The 23,604-nt window shown below is 38.7% G+C and overlaps 1 protein-coding gene across 5 annotated transcripts; it reads right to left on the bottom strand.

The window, feature by feature from the left end:
• Positions 1–284: 284 nt before the first annotated feature.
• On the bottom strand, positions 285–19,161 carry LOC113682114 (tectonin beta-propeller repeat-containing protein 1). Of its 5 annotated transcripts, XM_027199268.2 has the most exons (19): positions 19,110–19,161; positions 18,695–19,006; positions 18,052–18,192; positions 17,293–17,415; positions 16,527–16,649; positions 15,913–16,090; positions 15,123–15,238; positions 14,485–14,601; positions 13,702–13,882; positions 13,119–13,399; positions 12,297–12,973; positions 11,606–11,782; positions 10,766–10,822; positions 9,814–9,982; positions 4,241–4,376; positions 3,662–3,751; positions 2,687–2,793; positions 2,442–2,531; positions 285–2,054 (listed from the first exon to the last, which is right to left on the bottom strand). In XM_027199268.2, exons 2-19 carry the CDS (start codon positions 18,965–18,967, stop codon positions 1,845–1,847), a joined length of 3,246 nt encoding a protein of 1,081 aa, XP_027055069.2. In that variant the 5' UTR covers positions 18,968–19,006; positions 19,110–19,161; the 3' UTR covers positions 285–1,844. The 5 variants fall into 5 exon arrangements, 3 of the variants coding, with proteins under 3 accessions (XP_027055069.2, XP_027055068.2, XP_089041332.1); XR_003447244.2 differs by having other exon boundaries at positions 3,615–3,751; positions 18,695–19,161; XM_027199267.2 differs by having other exon boundaries at positions 18,695–19,161.
• Between the last annotated feature and the right edge of the window lie 4,443 nt (positions 19,162–23,604).

Genomic DNA, 23,604 nt, shown 5'->3' with positions numbered 1-23,604 from the left:
TCGAAATTTGGCTTTGGATGGTAACTGTTGCGAATTGAATGTAATCATATCCAACGGACGAGCGAAAAAGGTACGAGGTTACGGATTTTAGAGTGGCCAGTGTGGAATAAGTTTAAGTCTTCAGTTCAAATGATGCTTTCCTTCCGTTGGTTTGATTTGGGATAACTTTGAGAAATATAAAATAAAGATAAAAAATGACAGGAAAACTATCTCCGAAGTAAAAGCCAAATAACCCGAACAGTTCGAGATCGATCCCGGAGCTCCCAGTAACTTAACGGGTCAAGTTAGAACAAATAAACTTTGTTCCTTTATTAGAATAACAGCTTCATTGAAAATTAATAACACTCTTATAGTTAAAAAATACATTTTCCTCGACATCTCCGATTGGAAAAAGAAGTTGACCCAAAAGTGAACAAGAGCCTCCGTTTTGGTGTGAAAATTGTTTGAATGGTTGTCTTCGGAGTATGGATCTGTCCTGCAAAACGAGAAGTTTCCCGAGAGCGAGGTTCAAGGAAGCTGTCCACTTTGAGTAACATATAATTATCCGAGACAAAGTAAAGAGCATTATTTCCCGCCAAATTAAGCCATAGCTAGAACTATTTTTATTTAACGAGCAATCAGTGAAAGCGTGTTTTTGGACCTGAATATATTCCTTACAAAATAACTTTAATGCAGTAAATTTCATTTTGACCTACGGATGAAATCTAAGTGCACGAATGGTCCTCGCAAGTGAACAAAACATCAACAATGCAAAAAAGAAGCCTGAAAAAAATTCATATTTTAACGGCTTTTTTCAGGCTTTTTATTGGGATTGCCTGATGTAGCTCATATGAGGAGGATCATGCCTGTACGTATGTTTATATTCTATAAATTTATAAAAATACCTACTCCGAAAATATTTTCATTTGGTTTATCAATAGCCTGTTTGTGATTAAATTAATTTTAACATGATTATCCATATCTGGGATTTCGCTCAAAGAAAGTACCCTCGGATTTACTCATGACTCCGAAAGTTCACTAGGCAACAACGCAAATGATAACAAAAATCTAAATAAGTATCGAAAATGTTCCTTGAAGAACTAAAACAGCGCTACTGAGAGTTTGCATCCGATCATCTCCGGCTTCAATTTAACATTAGCCTAAATAATTCGGAAACATTTGTCAGCTTAATCCTTGAGGCGCGCGTTAGTTATAAAATAAAATTCCTCTACCGACGTGTAAAGCAAAGGACTTTCCAATGAACCTGAGATACAAATGTACCAACGTCGAACCTTGAGAAACCACTGGACAGTAACAGTCTCCTATCGATCCAATCTCATACATAAAAAAAAGAGCAGAATCCAAACTACTTACACATCTTGCGTTCACCTCTAACAGAAAAGACAAAGCCATACTGAAAAAGGTGACCTTTCCTAGTTAACCAACTATACCCAACTATACTAAACAACAATGACACCTCTTCCCTTTCCCAATGTTATGGAAGTAGTGATTCAAATACCCCGTAATAATAGCAGAGCCCAGTTGTATAAAGGGCGAATAACGCTATCCAACGGTTAAATACTTATCTAGCGGATAAGTGATAGCAAATCGTATAGCGTTATCCACCGGATAGAGTTTTATTCAGTGGATAACGTTATCCAACCTACGAACAACCAGGGCCTGATCCACTATGTTGTTGCGAAACGCTAGTCCTGTTTTCTTTTTCCACCCCTATTACAAGCGTAGCCCAAGGGTGGCACTATCAACATACTTCTCACTAAGCAAAACTTGCAGACCTTCCTAACGAAACTAAAAATGGCTTCTTGGTTTAGGTTTCTCCGTCTTTCTTCCCTTTTTTCTTTTCACTATCCATCGTCATCCTCGCTGTCAGGCGTTAAAATGGCGTCCTTTTGACCGTACATACTGTAAATATCAACCTCACTGAGATCAAGCTTCGTTAACAAGCTGTTGGGTTGCGTGCTAAGAAGTTCGGCTCCCTCAAGAACATCGTCTCCCTCGTCTACATCGTCAGAGGTTCCACTGGCACCCCTAACACTGATCCACCGCCAGCAGTCCTACAGCAAAAAATGCCGCTCTGAATTCTTGAAGTGTAGTTAAGGACAAGTAAATTTTCTCATTTGCATAAGGCTTACTTTGTTCTCCAAACCCCTCCAAGCTTTTCTTCTTTGGACAGTGAAGGATCACAAAGTGAACAAACGTAACCAGAATAACTTACTAGTACTTCTCCTGACCTGGCGACCCATAAATTAGTCGGAGTCTTTGAACGCAATTGGAAAGACTCATGCTTTAAAATTCAAAACCAGAATTTAAAGAAGAGAACAAGAGGACGCTTGACAATGAGATGAATCAGTTTCAAATACATGAAACAAGGCGTGTTAGGAAACAACTCCAACCATCTCGAAAACACCTAACCTTTCATTCTTCATCAACAATAAACTTACTGATAAAACAACTTCCCATCCCTTCCCAAGAGGGTCAGTTGGTGTCACTCTAAAGCGATGCTCAATAGAGTTGCGGTTGATCATCCAGACCTTAAAGGAAATAATCACACCATCAAAATGATAAAATGAATGTAAATAGCTGATACACAATTATTCAGATATAGAGAGATCAGTAAATAAATACTCAGTGTTTATATTTAATTACTCTGGAGGTATTGGTGTGATTTATCGACTTTGCTATGTACCTGGTTGTCTGCTCCGACAGAAAGTGCTGTCACGCGAAACTTCTGTGACTTCCATGTAGTGCCTTCTGGGTAGGTGTCGGTGATATTCTGTCGATACCAACACGTACCTAAAGAGTGAAGTCAAACTGTGTATTGGCGTTGATACAGTTTTTAATTTATTCTAACGTAGAGGTTGATTCAATGGACAACGCGCTATGAGAAAGGTTACGATTAGTCAAGCCTTACTTAGAATTTCGACAGCAGCACTGTAGAAGATATCAAGAGCTAGATCAAGGCCATTACGTGCCAGCAGTCAATAAACAAGGGTTAGATTTGGCACTCTATGTACGTCGGAGGAAGGTTTCTATTAAAGTTGTTATATGGTTAAGAACCTTGTCATAAAAATTAATTAATGAGAAGAACAACAGAAAATAGAAGCTATCTGATAACGAGAGTTGACACCTTGCAACTCCTAATGAGGGTTTTTAAAGCATTTTCACCGGCTAATCCTACGCTTTATAAAAGTGAGCTTATTACTAGGGGTCTATTACCATGGGCTCTTGCTATCATATAATTACGGTCGTAGAAAATTGGAACAACTCTCTCGGAAAGGTGTATCAAAATGGAATAAAAGTAAATTCATATAGGGTTAATCTCAAATGGATGGTTACAGTGTAGGTCAAATGCACTTCTTCAACTCATGTTGTTTCCACAGAGCTTATCTTCAATTAAACGAAACGTAAATTAAGACTGCTTCTTCGACCGAAAGTAAAGAAAATTCATAGAACTTTGGCTTCTTTTCTTCGGCTTTTTATCTTGTCCTCCCAGGATAGCTCAATATCGTGCTAGTCCCACTCTACTTGTAAAATAATTGACGTAGAGTAATACAACACAAGTAATAACAGTTTTGTAACGCTCGAGTCTATCAGAGTAGAAGGCTCTCACGCACTTAATTTAACGCACTAAGAAAGGACCCGCTGATAAAACGTGTCTAACCATCCTTCTCACGAGTCCATACTGATGTCTTTCCGGCGGATACTTGATACAAATGGGGAGGCCTTTCACTTATGTGGAACCATCTGCTACCTGAAGAAAGAACAACCAAATGCTATGATGAGTGCCCTTGAACAAAGTCTTACAACACAACCAACAGATTCTAACTAATAATACTAAATTTCAAACTTCATCTCGTTGAATAGCCGGGAAAGTGCTACAGCTACATGACCACAAACAGCTACTTATAATTCGGCTCACGCCAACTTGTCCCGTGAGACCAAAGAAAACCAATATTCTACTTGAATTACTCGATCTAGACAATGTAAGTATAACAGCTGTTGGTGTGAAAATTTGTTTACTATAAACATCTAATATAATTAAATGCTGAGAGTTACCTCAACACATTTAAAATAAATAGTAATCTTCTCGTTAGATATTACTGGATCAAATGTGGTTAATATTGAAAATATTTGAAAGCGGTTTTGCATAAGTAAAACAGAATTTCACGATATTATGGGAGAATTTTGATTTAACCAGCTGGTAAATGGCTTGATTTTTCCTTCATGTTGCAATCCATACCTATGATCTTATTTTCTCCAAAGCCTGCCCTGAAGTAAGCCGTACCATTCTCAGCTATAACCCACACGCGTCTCTTACTTCCCACGGAGATACTGACAATTGGCAGGTCCGTTAAAATGTGCTCCCAAGAAGAACCCTGTGGAAAAAAAAACTTTCATTCGAAGATAGTGGCCAATTGAAGTACTCATCATTGAGATGAGCATCCTTCTACTTCGATGCATTATGACTACCATGCATTTGGAAAGACGAAAGTAGGCCTCTGATTTTCGGGAAGGAAAAACTGCCGCAAAGCATCTTGACAATATAAATGTTGGGATAAACTGACCACTTCTATCTTACATCTGTTTTTGCAGGTGACAAAACATGGTGTCAGTTTTATTTAAACAAAAAAATACATTTTTTAAAATTCATATCCCGTTGGGTAGCTTTTTCATTCCAATAAATCAATTCACGACAGAGCCGCACGCTTGGAAGTCTTTTATTCCACGCAATGTCTTTAACTCACATAAGATTTATACAATTATTATGAGTTTTCCTCACTTACAACATGACATTTTCATATCGCCTTCATAACTAATGACAGGCAGTTATTACTGTTCGGCGTCTCACGGTATTGTACTCTTACCTCCGGTACACATAACATTTGCTCACAACTTTAATGGCAGAAAAAAATGTGACAAACAGAAGGCAGACACCTATAAAAGTCGATGTCAATACTTAGCTTAATGGCCTTGATTTTAGTTACGGATAACCGGATAAGGACATGTTTACAAGAAATGTTTCGTTTAATTATCTGAAAAAAAAAATACAAAAAAACTGCCGCTTTCCTACGGCGTGATGTACTATACAATCCATTGATAATGGCTTTTTCTAATACAAACTGAAGATAAACTACTTCCTTGCCTCAGGGAATAATCTTTCCTGGTCCTTTCGAGAAGAATTCACCTTTTTGGATTTTTAATAATATATATATTCCATTACTTTGGTCATTTACAAGTCTTGGGTTGAAATAGGTAATACAACACAACTGTAGGGCCAGAATGTCTCTAAAACTCATTTTCTCTCTTTCTACCAGATATTGATAAAAATTAGCGAGATTTCTGTATGAAACTTTTCATTACATATCAACTCAATTGTGAAAAGAAAATAAATATATTTGCGAATGCAAGACAAGATCTGTCGCCTATGAAAACTTAAAGATATTTTTTTAAAGAAATGTTGGCATTCATAATCGTAAAAAGAACTGAAACATGTCAAATAACAGAAAATAGACATTAAAAAAAACTTCACGATGTTAAAACAAATTTACCTTAAAATTTATCATTCAGGTTTCAGTTCAAGACGAAGCTCTTGAAAATTGTAATAGGAAACTTAGCTGTTAGAAAGTCAGTATCTTGAGCTCGATTTTTCCCGAAGTTTCGTGTAATGTTGAAGCACGCAAACAACGGAGTTTTATACAAACGACAGAATTTGAATTCATTTAGCTATTACAATTATTGAAGGAAAAAAAACCTAATTGGTTCTGTCAGAGAAAAAAATACATGCAGAAAATTTACCTGCAGTTGATATAAATTGTATATTACTTGCAGCTAAGACTGCATAGAGTTTCTCTAACAGCTTGTTTAACGTCCTTGATTTTCCAACAGTACAAGACCGGATTCAGCGCTGAGTTAAAATAAAGCAGTGTTATCATGTAAGAATGAGCGATTATTATGGCTTCATTGCCACCGAAAACCGCCCAAAGAGCTGCAACAATCATATAAGGAAAGGAGCAGATCAATAGAGCACAGTAAACCCACAAAGCAGTGCTGACAGTTTTCCTGTATCGCCTTATACTCAACGCCGAGCCACTTACAGTGCTAACTGTACTTGTGCTCGTTTGATCCCAGGCAATCGTCCTTTCTTGCCGTCGATTGCTTACCTGGCAAAGAATTCTGTGAATGGAGGTGTAGCTGTACGACGAAACCATGATAGTGACAAACACACCAACTATTTGCATGATCATAAATGTCTTTCGGCTCCACACACTTGATGTCCCAGCTATGCAACATGTAAGCCACGTTACTGCAACAACAACGCGAGCACGGTAAAGAGAAACGACCTCTCGGTACCTAATCCTCAATCGAAGCGCCAACAACCGATCAACGCTGATCTCTGCGGTCGTCAAAAGAGATATACCGCTCAATGTGAACCCAATTACATCCAAGTAAGGTAACACGCTGGAGCAGAGTGCTGCGTTACCCGTTGCAGAGGTAATCATGTACATCAAGTTGAAGGGTTCTACCAGTAGGCCGACAAAAAGATCGCTGGCTGCTAATGAACAGAACATAGTTCGCGATGGTGGATGAATCGAGGAAACTCCGCGAATAGCCCACAAGATCAGCAAGTTACCAAACAACGCACCAAAAAGCAAAATGAGATTCGCAACAGAATTCAAGATCAGAGATGGAACAAAGATGGTGCTGCGAGAAATATCATCTAAATCAGGGCATTGTTTCATGTTCAAAGATGGTTTGATGTGTTCAGAAGTCGATGAGTTCATGTCCGTCTCTTGACGTTATCAAGTAAAATAAAGTAGTGTCGTGTCACTTAACTTCTAGATCCAGTTTTAAACCAAATTTATGGCTGACGATTCGCTCGTTTTCGTTTGAATTACACAAGTGCTGAGAAAATCATAAATTTCTGAGTACTTTTGAATCTATCTTAAACACCACCTCATCAAAACTGTCGTGTAAATTTTGTTGCATTTGGTGATGTGTACTGTTTGAAGTGTCGTTTACAATACAATGCTAAGCAGCCCTACGGCAGTATGTAAATTTGCTCCTTAATATCATAAACCAAACACACCTAAATAATCTGGCACAAAACTACGTTTATTTTAATCCTACCGCAGGGATCATCAGAAACAACAGAAGTCGCAAAGGAAAGAATTTCCGACGTCTTAACTAACACAACCTTGTTAGATTTGTCCTATTTGTTTTGCGCGAGAAAAGCGCCAACTTCATCTTTACAGCTTTTAATTTAAAACAGAAAAACTTCGAGAATGTAAATTACTTTGGCAGCGAAGTTTGACTCACTCCTTTCATCCACCGAAGATAAAGCAAAAATGGTAGAATGGTAGAATGGTAGAATGGTTGAAGTTACTTCAAGATAACTGTTCAGCTTTTTACAAGTTTGTTAACAACGTAATAACGGCGGCGATATCACAGCTGTAGGTGACATTACGACTGGTCTTATTCATCATTACGAACAATTTTACGCAGTCCACGTTTACGATTCCTAGTAACTGAACCGTTTACATATTTATTGAAAACATTGGTGGAAGCTTTACATATTGATTATACGCTCAACAGAAGAAATGAGTTCTTTTCTCAAAACACTCCGAGAGAGATAATAAACGAAACATCTTGCCCCTTGGAACTATTGTTTTTGGTTTCCTCAAAGCATGATCCAAAGAAAATAAACGAGATAACAAATCAATACAGTATTCAGAACATTTTAAAGAAAATAGCTCATACCAGATATCTACTGATACCACCACCTGCCAAAAACTCGTTTTATCCCCGTTAAAACCAATTATCGTACATGACACTACCCCAGCTTGGCTTTTCAGCAATTATCTCAGTTAAAGTTGCTATTATTTCTAACTTAACCTATGTAGTACTTTCAATCAGTGGAGCATGACTGAACCAAATGACTACATGAAAACGTTGTTTTAATGCTATCACCTTGCACACGAGCCTATAATTGAGTGCTGACAAAAATCAACTTCAATTTTTACCATTCCTTGGAGGGTGCATGAATAAAATAACGAGATAAAAACAATCTTGAGAAATACCTAAAAAACATAAAGTAAAGATAACCTCGTAAGAATTATCTGCTGCAATAAACCAAACAGCTAACTTGACTGTGAAACTTTGCGTAAGAAAGTATTACGTTCAATTCGTTTTACTATTTGAAAAATTTGAAGTTACTACTGAATTTTCATTTCTCTTTAAGCAGACTGCTGAGTCTGATAATTAACAACGAAGACAAGGCTTATAAACAACGGGACCACATTTCATACAAAAAAATTATTTCTTCAGGTGGAAAATAATAATCAGGCATGTACTTGAAAGCCCTCAATTCCCTGAGTGTACCTTCTCCCTTTAGCTATCGGCTCACAGCGTAAGTTGCCTTGAGTAATATAATCTACGAAGATTTGTTTTTAAAATGATGATTTTTTTGGCGTTCAAAGAGCACGGAATGCTTAGCTGGGGTCATATTTCACTATTTTGGTACAAAACCAAATTAAACAGAAGTACACTTCCCATCTACAACATGCTGTGAATTCCATCTCGACTATCTTGGGCACAACATCTTACTGTCGAACTAAACAGATAATTAACGCTCACAAATGAGCTGGCTCTCGATGTGTGGCTTCATTGTGGCTCAGTTGGCAGAGAATTGTACCGGTATCACGGGGCTAATTGGTTCAAATCCCATGGATCTGTAATTTTGCATTAAACGAATTCAGAATTTAAATTTTTAATATTGTCACTTATTGGCCAGACGCCTGCAGGTCAAATTATGCTTTCAAATAGCGATTTCTTTGGCGAACGTTCTCCCTGGTTGTCGTTTTGACTTCAATTTAGAAATCAGAAAGTATATTAGACGATTTCCGCATTGACCAACAAATCATCTCATTCTGATAAGATACCGTAACGACAGATGTAAGAATCCGCGTTCGAACTAAAAAGAGACAGAAGAATGCAAAAGATGAATTCCAAGACACCTTAAATATATCAATGCAAAAAATATCATTGCTTTTACTAATCATTGTTGACCGTTTCTTTGATCATAGAGATGATCTGATCGTTAGAAAAGCGTTTCCCGCTATTTCCATCGCTTTCTCGAATCGGAGAGACGCGTACGCTTATTTTTCGAACAGCGGCGGGTTATTAATAATCATACGAGTGACTGACAAAATCGGACGAACGCGAAGCGGGAGTCCGATTTGTTAATCACGAGAATGATTACGAACAGAATTTGACGACACGAAGTCCTGTTACCAATTAATCAAAACTATGACAAAATTTGAGAAAGAAACTAGACTTCGCTTCTACGTTTTCCTAAAAAAAGCAACAATTACCTAGGCGTATTGCGCGACAACAGCGCGCGCACATGACGCGTACTGTCCTCGTACACAAGCATGCTGTGTTAACTGTCCTATTACATTGGCCAATTACAAGCATGACGCCTACACTGTCCGATTGGTGCTCAAATCGGGCTGGTGATAACCAATCGCTTTCGAGAATTTTGTTAAAGTTTCGATTAAGCCTATAGTTTGATTTATGTGCAGGATAGTGGTTTATCCTGCAAATGGACTTGTCCACAATATCGACATCCTGGACGTGATAAGAATCGAAAATATGCTCAATTACCTACTATGGCCAAATGGACCGAACCAAAGAAACTTTGACTTTTACCAGTCACCACTGCAGAAGCAATGCCGTTGGCAAAATTCATCTTGTTACATATACTTGGTAAATCCTATGATATGAGCCACGTTTATAAATTGTAATCTAATTTACCTGCGGACAATCCTCGGCTACCCCATGTCGATACAAAACATCACCTTTTGTCCCAACCGTCCATAATGCTATGGAGCCATTCAGTAAATCAGATTGAATTGATACGTCACGTAGTCTGACTTGAGGCGTCACTTGAATCCATGGCCCAGTAGTAGTCAGTTTACATCGTCTTCGGTTAAAAGAAAGATAACTATCTGATGTTGATTCAACGAGACACAGTAGAAAGCCTTTTCCTTACTAATCAGTTACGAATACCCCGCCTCACCCAAAACCTGCAGCAACGACAAATTAAAAGTTATAATGATAACATGTACAGAGATAATGCCAATAATATGATGGTGATGATGATGACGTTCATGATAAAACATTCAAACCCGTACATTCGCCCAAAAGTACTACAAACAGTGATTTCGGCAAATAAAAATGGATTAAATTTTACTTAAAAAATTATTATTAGTTCTATTTGAGTTGATCTGCTTTAAGTGACCGTTCAATGCAGGCGGAGGACAATACAACAGGCCGTAGGGACCACAACCGCTTGATAGAGGTGAACGCTCAATAGAGATGAAAATTACTGTGAGTAATGGGAAACAAATTCGGGAGTTTGAAAACCGACCGCTTAATACAGTGCCACGTAATACAGGTTCGACTGCAGTGAAAATAATTCCGATGATTGTAATAATAACAATCACCATCATCATAATTATAACTGTAATTATAATAGTGGTAACCGATAACAATATCTTCATTGTGTGTAAATTCCGTTCAGTCTCAAGCCTCCATAAGATAAGTCGTACTTAAATCGATCTGTGATTTTTGAGGCTGAGCATCCACGTGATAGCTGCGGTTGAAGTTTTACAAACGAATACATTTATGAAAAAAGAAAACATTTTAAAAAGGAAGCCACAAAAAAAAGGAAAGGAAAACAAACAAACAAAAACACAACTCAGACCTTTTCCATCGTCTCCGCCTCACATAGTCATTCCAGCCACGCTCTCGGCGATAGGTCCTGAAGAGGAAAAAAGGCGGGGTCACATTCCAGGCACAGTAAAAAACAGCAGTTTAGAATATTATACATTTGTTTGGAGAGGAAATGTTTTCTTTTTTCATATCCCAACTGGTTTATCTATCTTAAGTGGTTTTAAGGACAGAAAACGATGTATAGCACAAGAGATTTGCATAAAGACGCCCAATTCAGTGGGAAAAGTACTGAACGATTTCCATGAAATGAAAAAAACCGCCGCCTGGTTAGCTCAGTTGGTAGAGCGCCAGTCTGCTGTGCGGGAGGTCGAGGGTTCGAGCCCCAGACCGGACCAACACTCAGGGTCTTAAAATAACTGAGGAGAATGTGCTGCCTTTGTAATTGTACCAGCAAATGGTTAGACATTCAAGTCTTCTCGGATAAGGACTATAAACCATAGGCCCCGTCTCCTGCATCTTCAGTGTTACATGGTCAGCAGGGGACGTTAAAGAACCCACACACTTGTCGAAAAGAGTAGGGGGCGTAGTTCCCGGTGTGGTGGTCTATCTCTTGTTTCATTGTACATTTCATGCATGGGCTGGGTGGGTGAGTGGAATCAAATATGGACTGATAGCGGCAGCCAGAGGCGCCTTTACAAGCTGACGTTCGATCTCACTCAATTAGAATTGTAAACCGCCTTGAGACAGTATGTGATATGTGCGGTATATAAATACACATTCATTCATTCATTCATTCCATCATCGTATTCAGCAATCACAATTCAAGCGAAACACTCGACCCTCCCTCACCGTCTATGACAGAAATTCAAACCTTGGAAAATCAACAGCATACTGCCAGCCATCTTTATCTGTAATGTTAGGTTTTGTCTCCACTGTCCATTGTTCATCAGCCCACTGCCACTGACTGGATGGAAGCACGTACCCCTCCCTTGTCCGTTCATACACTCCGCTCTCATCACTCCAGTTCCACCGGTCACTTGGAAGGCGCCTGCCGAGTAAGTGCCGAGCAATAAAGCCAAATGAAAGTAATGCCACCTTACAGCAGCGAGTGTCTACGTAGAAAGACATGGCGATGTATCCGTCACAGAGGTAACCCGATCTCAGATTTACCTTACAGAGACTCGGTTAAAATCCTCTCACTTATTAACCCCATACACCGTAACATCGCAAGGCATGTTCTCCATACTATTTCTACACATTTCCTCAGGTGCTGACAGGGAAAATTTGTTCAACAATCAAGAGCTTGTTTTGCTGGTGATCATTTCCCCTTTATTCTCGTGACCTAAATGTTTGATTTAGGGGTGATATTGTAAAGAAAAATGACCGTGATCGACATCACAGTAACAAGTTGAAAATTGAAATATTGAGATCACAAGACAAATGAAAAATATTGAAATGGTGTAACTATTATTCTGCATAAGACAATAAAGGAAACATAACGCAAAGGGGGACTGAACCGTTTACTGAGAACCGATGTTGATAAAAAGACCAAGCTGATTTACCTATCGGAGTATCCTTCCAAAGGGTTCCATCTCTGATTCTCATAAATATAATGACAGTCATAATCCTCCTGTTGATGAATTCCAGATACACTGCTGTCAAAACCACTAAAAATACCTCCGCCATATCCCCCAGAGTAGTAATACGGCACTCCATCAAAACCAATTGCCCACACTACCCCCATCACGCCGGCTTCTACTTTGCGCATATGACCGCCAACTTGCCGCCAAAATAATTGAGCTGGTTGGATCTCGGTTTCTGGTGGAGGCGGCTCGCAAAAGAAAACGTCACCGCAGAGAGATATGGTCCAGATGGCCCTGGGTGAAGCGGATCCCTCGCAGTTATGTACCCGTGAGGCAGCACTGGACAGTGTTGTGACCCAGTCAATGAGGTCCTTTTCGGAACCGGTATGGATCACCAGAGGGTTTCGTTCTTGAGATCTTAGAGGCGTGTGAACAGCGAAACAGTGATTCCGCGACATTTTGTGAATGGTACAAACGCACTTAATGTCTCGCAAAGGAATCCGCATCTCTTCATACTGAGAGTTTTTCTCGTAGTAGCAATGCAAAGCTCCTGGCCGTCCCTCGGATCCTAGGTCGAGTCTCACCATACACTCGTACCACAGATTGGAATCTGCTGCCAGCAACATCTGGAAACGAGCCTTTTTACACCATTCACCCTAATACGAGTTTTAAGAAGGAAATGTTACGACAAAGAAAACACAAAAGCCGTCAACTCAGCGATTCACTCTATATTACCACTCCACTTTACCAAGTTCAATATCAAACCATTCAACACAGCTTTTTTTTTTAACTTTCACTGACCTGTGAGATACCTTCCTCGTACTTGTTGTCGCGGCCTGTTTCCTTTTCGTCTCTTTCCCGCAGTCGTTTTATTATGCTCTTCCTCCAGGCGGCATTCCTGCTATTTAAACTTATGAGATTCATGCTGCTGGCTGAGGAAACCAGACTGCCGCTTATCTCTGTGAATATCGAAGAGTCCACTTCACAAGCTCCACTGCTCAGCCAAGTCAAGAACTCGATGTTGGACGGTAGGTTAGATGGACTGGCGAGACTGAAGCTGTCATCAGACTCAGTGAAGACACCTTTAATAAGGAAAATCTCAGTTGCAGTGCGTAAATCTACCTTTACATCACAACATCACACTTCCTGAGCTCAGTCTAAAGAACATGGTCAAAACGGCAAACGCATTGTAGGGCAAGATTAGGTGATATTATATGTTCAGTTCCATTGGTAATAAAACTGACGAGATGCATCCACCGCATAAAAATCGAGATTAAATCCTACTAACGACGAATAAGTACCTTGAGTTCTCACTTGTTGGTAAAAACCAGGGTTTTGGTTTTCGGACAACAAATAATGAGCAGTTCTAATCTTATAATCTTACTTTCATTATTTTCAGCAGAGCTGATGCCTTCAGAGCTGACTGTATCCAGGCTGGTGGCTTCGCTGCATGATATCAGGGGTCTGCTCATGTGCACGACCTTCCATGTCCTTCCTACCAGTTCATCAGACGTCACATCAGTGCGAAAATAAATGTGGTCACCCAGAGAACTCAGAGCAAAGACCTAAAAAAAGAAGGTCTTCAACATTGAGTATGTGATGGATTTTACTGTCACTGGTCCTAAATCTGTCGAAACTTAAGGGAACCAATGGTTTTAAAATGACATAAAGGTATTTGACATGAAATTTTGGTAGTTTTTAAAAGTTCTAAAAATCATTTGTAGGTTCAGAGCTACAATAATTTTTCAGTAATTCATGGTAACTCTTTTAAAAATGTTGCACAAAGATAAAACTTGACAAATTGATTTCAAAAGCAAAGTAACAATCTGAACAGCATAATATACTTTCTCTTTCTACCAACTTTACAACATGTTTATGGGTTTTTATATCAACATGAATAAAGATCATTACACTACATCAACTAGTCTATGAAATCACTCATAGAATCCCAGCTTAGATAATGTTTATGTGAACCCAAAATTTCTACATTGTTGACATAACAAATAGAGATCAGTAAACTCCCACTGACTAGTCTATGAAATCACTCATAGCATCCTAGCTTTGTTATCATTTATGTAAACCCAAAATGTATACTTTTTTGACATAACAACTCCATATCAGATTACACAAGACATTGACATGCTCCTCACTGATAGCCATTACCCACCTGGTCATTTAAACCAATGGTAATAAGAGAAAAATTTCCAACCATTTGCACCCATCTGGACCCAATTACAGCAGTTTCTTCATCACTTGCCCTTGACAAGCCTTTCCTAAACCAAACCTGAGAGGCAAAACATAAGCATGACTGAACTGAGCAAATAAGAGTGACTACATTAAAACTAAGATTACAAATAATCACATTGGATCACTGTCCACCAATGGATGATAATGGTTTTTTTGTAAAGTGGTTGGCTTGGGTTGTTATGTAGTGATTTTTAGTGGAGGCAAAGGTAATCCCTTGTCAAAAACTGATGCACATGATATGTTGGCAAAAATAATGTTTTTCCTACATTTTCCACTTCTGTTTTCATTTGTACAGTTGTCTGGGATTGAATGTACAGTGGCTTTATTTATTGTGCAACACTTACATTCCTACATTTGGAGACATGATGTTGAGAAATATTAATTAAAAAAAGAAGATTCTGAATTATGACAAGATGCACAAGCAGAAACTGTAAGTCATAAGTTTTTGGTAAATTAGCAAACTGATTAACATCAAAAGTACACATCTCTACATGTGTTTATGAGAACATCATTCAAGTGGACCACTATCCCCCAGCAATCCTGTCACTGAATGCTTACCTGGCCATCTTTGGTTAAGGCCCACAGACTGTTCAATCCAGCAGAAACTTGTAAAAGATGACATGGTTCCAGTTCTGGTGATGCATCTGGGGGAACAATTTTTTTCCAAGCTGTCCCTGTGCAAATACATCAAAGAGTTCATGATTAACTTAAGGTTGTACAGTAAAGCATTCAAAATTGACTAATGAGACAGAAAAATAAAACAACAACTAGCAGACTTTGGGACTGTTGATTGTACCATAATAATTATTGATAATTTACCCCTTTTGGACAAGCTCGTGTTCAAAGGGACAAGGCACAAGGAGTTTCGTGTTTCATTTCGTGTCAGTTTTCACTTTGAGCATTCATCAGAGATTGTGTACTGTTTCATTTTTCTTTCCACCCACCCTCCCACCCTGGGTGCTTTTTTGTGATGTCATAGGGTGGCAGAGAGGTTTATTAGGGCATATCATTGGCTTTTGTTTACTGTTGGTTCATATTCTTAATAAACTTTTCTCTGTCCCAAAAAGTGAATTGTGTTTTATTTTTGTCAGAGGGCATAGTTGGGGAATTATTGTAGTAAGATATCTAGATGTCTATGCAAAGTTGATGGTTTGTGAATGCTTGTGATATAATTCAGTGGGAATTTTCTCCTCCCTTATTCTGGCTAAGTTCTGGTCAATCTTTTATATTTCACATATGTTTGGTGCAACATCTTTGTTTGAAAGACAAGAAAATAGTTTTTTCCTTGCTCTTACATCAAATGAATTAGATTTCCTGAAAGCCCTCAAATAATTCTCTCCCTTCTTACCAGTTGGTTCATAGAATGTGACTCCAATGCGAACCACAGCCACACCTTGCCATGTTACTCCCCATACCACTCCTGACGGGCTCACAGACAGCTGAGTGATGCTGACTTGGGGTGGGGGAACCTCTATCCACTTTTCACCTTCAGGACATTTCTCAGACACTCCAGAACGGTAAATAACCTTTAGGTCATGTCACATGCAAAATAGGAGAGCAAACTTCTGTGAATATTTGAGAGTAGTCCATAAGTTCCAAATAATATATGTTTGGTGGATTTCACTCCTTTCTTAGGTATATCCAGAAAACACTTAATTTTATACATTTTTGTGGTGAAACACATAGAGAAAATTTTTTAAGACTGAAAGGCACAAAGAAGGAAGAACATGTTAATTACAACCTGAACTTTATGCTTATGACTTCTTGCCTTGAGCTCTTTTAAACTTGTGATCAATTATGAAGCACAAATTACTGAAAAAGAGGAAGTGTTTGAGCTCCTACAGGTCCTTCCAAAAGAACTTCAAAAGAATAAATAAAGGGACACTGGGTTAGGATTGACCTTCTTTCTTCAACAGAACAACAAGGTTGGAAAGTTACAAAATGATAGCAGTAAGTTCAAACCTTTCCCTGAAATGTAACAGCCCACACGGCCAAATAACCGGGATCTCTTCCAGGAATAACTGTGCCACCAATGGCAATGTCTTGAAGGGGATCCTTTCCTGGGTCTTCACTTAAACCAGGAACCTAGAGAGGGAGGGAAAAACAGGAAAATGAGAAGTCTCACTATGGTCGACCTACATCTGTGTTTGAATCTAAATTCAATTAGAAACAGTCTGAAAAATTTAAATAACAACATCACTGCTCTTCTTGAAATAGATGAAATCAAGGGAGGTCAAATCTCCAAATAGGTTAGACATATAATTAATGATACACAATAAAACAAACCTTTAGGATTAGGAGAAACAAGACACACTTTGTGCATGACTATCAAAATAGACTTGGAAGCAAAAAATGGTTAATCAAAAATCAAATCAAAATGGTTAATCTGTCAGCCATATGTAGGTCTATAACTCTTGAAATGTACACCTCATTCAACATTAAATTTATCCCAGAGTGAAAATGCAACCAGAACTGATTACATATTTGAATGGCTAACAACAATAACACTCACTTTTCACAGCCTGAGTGCAATTTAACTTCTGCTTACAAGGCTTTAAACGTCACTTAGTTCAATAAAGCATTTTTGCGGTGATATCACAAAAAAGTTTTGTATTCCTGGTCATGAAAGTATAATCACTGCCAGGCTTTCAGCCAATCAGTGGCTTTTAAAGTGACTGGTATCTTGCATGACATTCCAATGTGGCCTAAAAAGATAAGTAATTGTCACCTTAATCCAGTGGTCATAGCCATCAAATCTGTAGTATCTTGACCATAATCGCCTTCTTACACAAGATGTTTTACCCTCTTGAGGATGATAAGCTCTTGGGAAATCAAGAGCATATTCCCAACCCTTGCAGAAAATTACGATAACAAACAAAAATCAATTTACACATGATAATACTATGAGTAGATTAATGATAACAACAAGACAAGATATCGAGCATCAAAAGTACAATGTAATTCAGAATGGTCATGTTTTTACTTTACTGTATTACCCTGTGATTGGTAAAGATATCCTCATTCCACCCTTTTTAGCCATTCTGACTCAAAATTAAACTAACTGTGAATTGATCAATCATATTTTTTTGTATATTAAGCTGTTAAATCAATTACACTTTGAGTTTTAAGTAGATTCTAGTGATATTACCCATTTTTCTGGTAAGCATTGTAATAACTTTGGTTTTGGTTTTTACCACTGAATCATAGTGCACTCTCATACATCTATCATATTTGCCACTATTAATATATAGTTATAGAGGAAGTGGTCTCTCTCATTCTAGTTTAAGTAGCTCTACTCTCTTTAGTTTACTTAGAATAACTTTATTTAACATTACATCATTTTATTTATTTCATTGTTAAATATTTGTATGTGTTGTTCAGCTTATTTTGGATCTAAGATACAGTAACAACCTCATGTACATGTATGTTCAATTCTTATGTTAAAAACTGCACATAGTGTTGGATAATTGTTGTATTATTTAATTACCTCATTATCTCCATCAAGACCACGATCAATGTACCAGTCTCCTTCCCATATCCATTCCACTGATGGCAACTGAAACGAATCCTTCGGGAAAGACTGCTTTCCATCTTTACTGCTCCATGGCCATCGATCAGTGGGTAACATCTGGAATTGGCCAAGATTCATGAACAAATATATTACAATCACTTAGTCTACAAAACACTCCACAAAGGCTTAACATAACCACTTGAAATCTTTTCTCTACCAGTGAGTGCCTGATATCTTATGGGAAGGACTATTTGTACAGTAGAATCTGATAATTGAAGGGGTTGTAACTAAAGAGTTGAATCTTAAGCAAAGTTTAAAGAAAACAAATATCAAATAAAGTATAAATCAATTTAATTGGAGAAATATGTCGATACATACGATGCCTGAATGCAAAAAATCACAGGCAGTTGCTCAGTTCGCTTTTTACCCGATAACAGAAGGCATAAACCCAGACACTTCCTGTCTCCTTAAAATACCGGAAGTATACAGTGCAGAGTTAATCTGTACTTAAATCCATCAAAAGATGTTAAGAAACAAACGATAAACGTCTCAGTCATCCCCCCTAAACATGTAAACTTAGAAAAATAGTGATTTGAAACGAGTTATAAGACGATCTTACCGATTTTTGCGACCATTTATTAATAATTCCCCATCGCTGATTTTCATATGTTTCTACCTTCACTCTGATGGGAAGTTCAGTTGCGTGAACAAACAAATAAGGTTGTTGACTGGCACTGATTGCCCATGCACACTGCTCCACTGCTGAAACACGCTTAAAACAGTTCCTTGAACCAAGGCCAGGAGTTGAGACGTGCCGCCAAGACTTGTCTCGTAGATCAAATATGAACACTCGTCCATCTCGATCGATCAGCCACAGCCGACTTGTTCCCATCTCTGGATGATCGTTTTTATATCACATGTAGCTTGGTTACTTAAAAAGCATTGCTATATTGTCAGAGAAAGATATTCGTGTTCCATCTAGAGATCGAAATGACAGCAGAAATTCCACTACCTTTCACAAATCATCCACTTACCGAAGCAACAACAATCCCAGGCACATCATTCTCGTTCCCAGAGGCCTCGTTTGTTTTTGGTCACGTGGTTAGAGAAGTAACCATTCAAGTCGCCCGAAGGATATCTCGCCCTGAGTCATGTCGCCTAAGATGGCTAATCGTGTCGCCCAAAATTTTTTGTCGCGTACCAAAAACTTAAGTCATGTCGCCCGAAATAACAATTACCTGTAAGATCAGACTGTAAACTGGGGCAGCAAAGTTGATAAAGTGGTGTTCGTTTCCGACAACACTATGAAGACTTTTAAAGTAGTTAAAACTACACAAAAACTATCAGGGTAAAGTTTCTTAAAGGGTGGATAACGCTATCCAACGAATAATTCACTATCCAGCAGATAGGTGTTAAGAAAACATACAGCGCTATCCACTGAATAGAGATTTACTCAGTGGATAGCATTATCCACGCTTTGAACAACTGGGTCCAGATGGCCAACTGAAACATCATGAATATCAACGGCATAACACGATATTTTTTGTGAATGACAGAAACAGTAATATCAAGTTGGATATTTCTTAATGTGCGTGCATAAACTCGTCGGTATCTTCTTTTTGGACTTTTTTTTAATATAGCTATTGTATGGAAGCATATCTGCACGGATGGTTTTGCCAAGATGTAAAAGCGATAGCAAGAAGACTGAAAACTTGTTCAGCGGCTTAACTAGCAGTAGCTTTTTTTAACGAGAACACTCCGGAGTGGAAGCGTCTCCCAGTGGGACTAAATCTTCCATCAAGTAACATCTGAGCAAGAAATACATCATTTCTTCGCACCCATACGGTATCAATCTGGGACGCCCCAGCACCTAGCTCCCAACTCGACAACTAGTAACCTGTGTGTCCCGTACCATGAACCAACTCAGACAGCAAATTCAAAATCATCGTCGCCTGGGTCTCACTGAAGATTCTGTCACTGCCACTTTTGATGACTTAATTCTTCCCAAAAGCTCTTGTTGACATATTTCAGGACTTGTAGATCAGCCGGGAGAGGGTAATGGAAATGTCATGTGTGAGAGATTATTCAGCGTTAATTGATTTCCGGTTGACTTTTTGCAATAAGTGACAGATGATTGAACAATAGGATCATATTATATATTTAAAATAATAAGAATAATAATAATAATGTTTATTTCTTATATTGCGCAGTCTAGCATGCGATAAAGATATGATCGAGTGCGCATTACAACACTAAAATCTTAAAGTAATAAATGGCTAGTCCAAATAATGATAATAATAATTTACAATTTTCGGAAAACAATAAAAGTAGAATATGAGTTAATAAAAGAACTAATAAAAAGCTAATTTAAAAAGATGTGTCTTTAGTAAAACTTTAAAAATGTTCAATGATTGACATTGTCTAATTTCTAAAGGGAGTCGATTCTATACTTTGGGCGCAGCATTTTCAAACGCCCTATCCCCGAGTGTCTTTTTTGTTCTATAGGTATTGTCCATTAGGAGTATGCCCCGGTATGATCTCAACTGATACCGCGAGCTCTCTTTGATTTTTATCAAGTCTGAAAGATATTGTGGTGCGACGCCGTAGATACATTTGTGAACTAGCATTGCTATCTTGAATTCTATTCTGTGGGTAACCGGAAGCCAGTGCAGGTTGATCAGGGATGGTGTGATAGGATCATACCTAGATATAGTACATACCAGCCGAGCACCCGCGTTCTGCAGGCGTTGCAGCTTACCAAGATGACCAGCGGGCGTACCATATAATAGACCGTTACAATAGTCTAATCGTGACATTATAATAGCCTGTACAATGGACTTCCTATTATCATATGATAAATACTTTCTAATACGCCGGATGTTATGTAGACGGTAATAAATATTCTGACATATGCTGTTAATATGTGTGGTCATATTCATGTTTGCATCAAACCAAGCACCCAGGTTTCTAACAGAGTGAACCCCAGAAACCTTTACCTTACCTACTTGCAAGTCACTTATCATAACCTTATTTAACTGTGCGCGTGTACCTATAATAAGAAACTCGGTCTTAGCATCGTTCAGCCGAAGTTTGTCTTGGACCATCCAGGTTCTTATGTCCCTGATGCAAGCTTGTAGAGAGTCAACAGCATCCGTCTCAGTAGCAGAACCATCCGGCTTAAATGAGATATAGAGCTGCGTATCATCAGCGTATGCGTGAACGTTAGGGAGATGGGATTCAACAACATCGAAGAGCTTACTTGCGTACAACGTGAAGAGCAAGAGACCAAGACATGATCCTTGAGGTACCCCTTGAGGCAGATCAAAGTTACTCGAATAGCTCCCGTTAATCAGGATTCGCTGTTTCCTGTTTGATAAATACGAGTGAAACCATTTAAGAGCGGTACCTGTAATTCCATACGTCACGCACAGGGTGTGACCACATATGTGCGTTGGCTCTGTCACATGCTGCTCCAAACCGAGAGACTCAAGCAGATCTAAAAACTTAAGTGCATCAGTGTCATTAGGAACATCCACATGTATGTTGTAATCACCAACGACAATCAAAGGCTCTTTGGATAGAATAGTGGACTCCATCAGGTCAGAAAACTCCATCAGAAAAGTGTTAATGGGAACCCTGCGGTGGTCATCACAATCTGTGGACGGTAGACGATCACAAGCCGTATCTTGCGGGAAGTCGACGTTTGGACCAACAGCTCGCAAAATTCAAGCGACTCTTGAATTCCATCTCGAGTCGTGCTAACACGAAGTGAATCCTTGTACAGTAGTCCAATGCCTCCACCTGTCCGTTCTTGTCGTGGAAAGTCAATAAACTTGTAACCAGGAGGACACAGTTCTATTCTTAGCGCATCATCATGGGGCTGGAGCCACGTCTCGGTAATCACAACCAAGTCATATCTACGTTCACAGACGTAATCTACAAAATCGGCTGTCTTGTTGCGCACCGACTGGGCATTCATGTGACAAAATGACAAAAAGACCCCATTTACGTAGTTGGCAGACAAACAATGCACTTTAGTAAAGTTTGAGACATTCCTAGTTGTTGATTTAGACAATGAAGAACGTGATTGAGGCGCCCGTAAAGTTCTATTATTTTGATGGCGTGATTTCACAATTGTTGATATACCGCATCCCTCAGGACCAGGATTAAGTTTGAAGACCAGATCGCCAATAAGCACTTGATGGAATGAGGCACATGAATTTGCATAGTAGGCTATTGGACACCTGTGCCTACGTAGGCGTAACCGACATGAGAAATCAAGCATATTCAAAATGAGAGATACCAGAGCGTGAGACAGAGAACGGTGAGAGAGAGAGAGGGAGATTAAGTTGATTTTATAAAATAAAACGTGAAGTTTCGGAACATAGCAGATTCTTTAGTCTCATTTCCGACACATGAAAGGGGCTTCTTAATCTAATGTCATACAGTTTTGAAAACTTTTAATGATAAAAGTCAAACTTTTTCTGTTCTAAACTGAACCATAGTTAGTCGAGGAACTATGACTGAACATCCAAGTTTTCCTAGCAAGCAGATTCCATTTTCTTTTTTTAGCAACGATTCTTTTACCGGAGGCCTTCATCTACCTGTGCAGCCAGTTGCACGCACCTTAAAACAATGAAGATGCTCATCACACACATATATATGTTTTTTTGATACTCACATGCCATTGCTTTATTCCTACGGCCAAGCCACAGCCAGAAGAAAAGGAATGACTCGCATTTTTTCTCCAATCGATGAGTTTTCAATAGGTGATCCACCTCTGATTAGCCCTTCTCCCGCCCCCCATCCCCACTCCCCCTTCTTTAGGCCCTTGAAATTAGTAAACAATGCCGCAGAATCAGTAACACAACAAAGCATTAACAAAGAAAAACAAAAGCGCAGGAAAAGACAATGGATTAAACTTCTACTACTTCTAATTTTGCATCTGAATGATCGAAAGGGTGACGCAAGTTTGTTAGACCAATCCTTGCAATCAATTATTGATCAGTTTCGACACTAAAATGAAAATTCCTTTGATTGCGTATGAAATTGGCACTTTTCATTTGTGCAACGTCCAAAAACTGTTAACAATTAGCAAATAGAGCCATAAAAAATTACTAGTTTATGATTAGCAGTCGCCGTAAGGGCGCCTCCTAAAACATGATCGATGTGTGGAGGGGCGGGTGTAAGGAGGGAAATGATGGAATGCTTGAGGTACCTCTTTCTTCTTATTAATATCACTCTGGCTTTAATTTTTACTCCAATCACGATCAGGTTGAAAAAGCGCACGGAATATGACTAAATATAACGGAGTTATGTAATAACTGCCCTATTTACCTGTTCGCCCTACAACAATACAATTTTAAAGAATACGGAAGATAAGAAATGAATGCACAGTCTAAGGTTGTTTTATTAGCACAACAGAGTTGTGTTTATGTATAAAAGGGGTAAGTCTCTAAAGAAACTGTGCTATTGCGTCGGTGGGAGAGTATAACAGGATAATTTGGTTTTATCAACTGGATGGATAAC

The sequence above is a fragment of the Pocillopora damicornis genome, chromosome 10 (genome assembly GCF_964200805.1).
Source record: "Pocillopora damicornis chromosome 10, jaPocDami1.2, whole genome shotgun sequence".
NCBI lineage: Eukaryota > Metazoa > Cnidaria > Anthozoa > Scleractinia > Pocilloporidae > Pocillopora > Pocillopora damicornis.
This window is presented reverse-complemented; position numbering and strand designations above follow the sequence as displayed.

What these genes read in the sequence shown, in the direction of transcription:
- LOC113682114 (XM_027199267.2), bottom strand. Translation starts at nt 18,967, where the DNA reads ATGGGAACAAGTCGGCTGTGGCTGATCGATCGAGATGGACGAGTGTTC. An exon ending in CACATTCTATGAACCAACTG is followed by an intron (nt 15,239 to 15,912) that starts GTAAGAAGGGAG and finishes GTATTTGCACAG; the next exon opens with GGACAGCTTGGAAAAAAATT. An exon ending in TAGCCGAGGATTGTCCGCAG is followed by an intron (nt 4,377 to 9,813) that starts GTAAATTAGATT and finishes TTTTTTCCACAG; the next exon opens with GGTTCTTCTTGGGAGCACAT.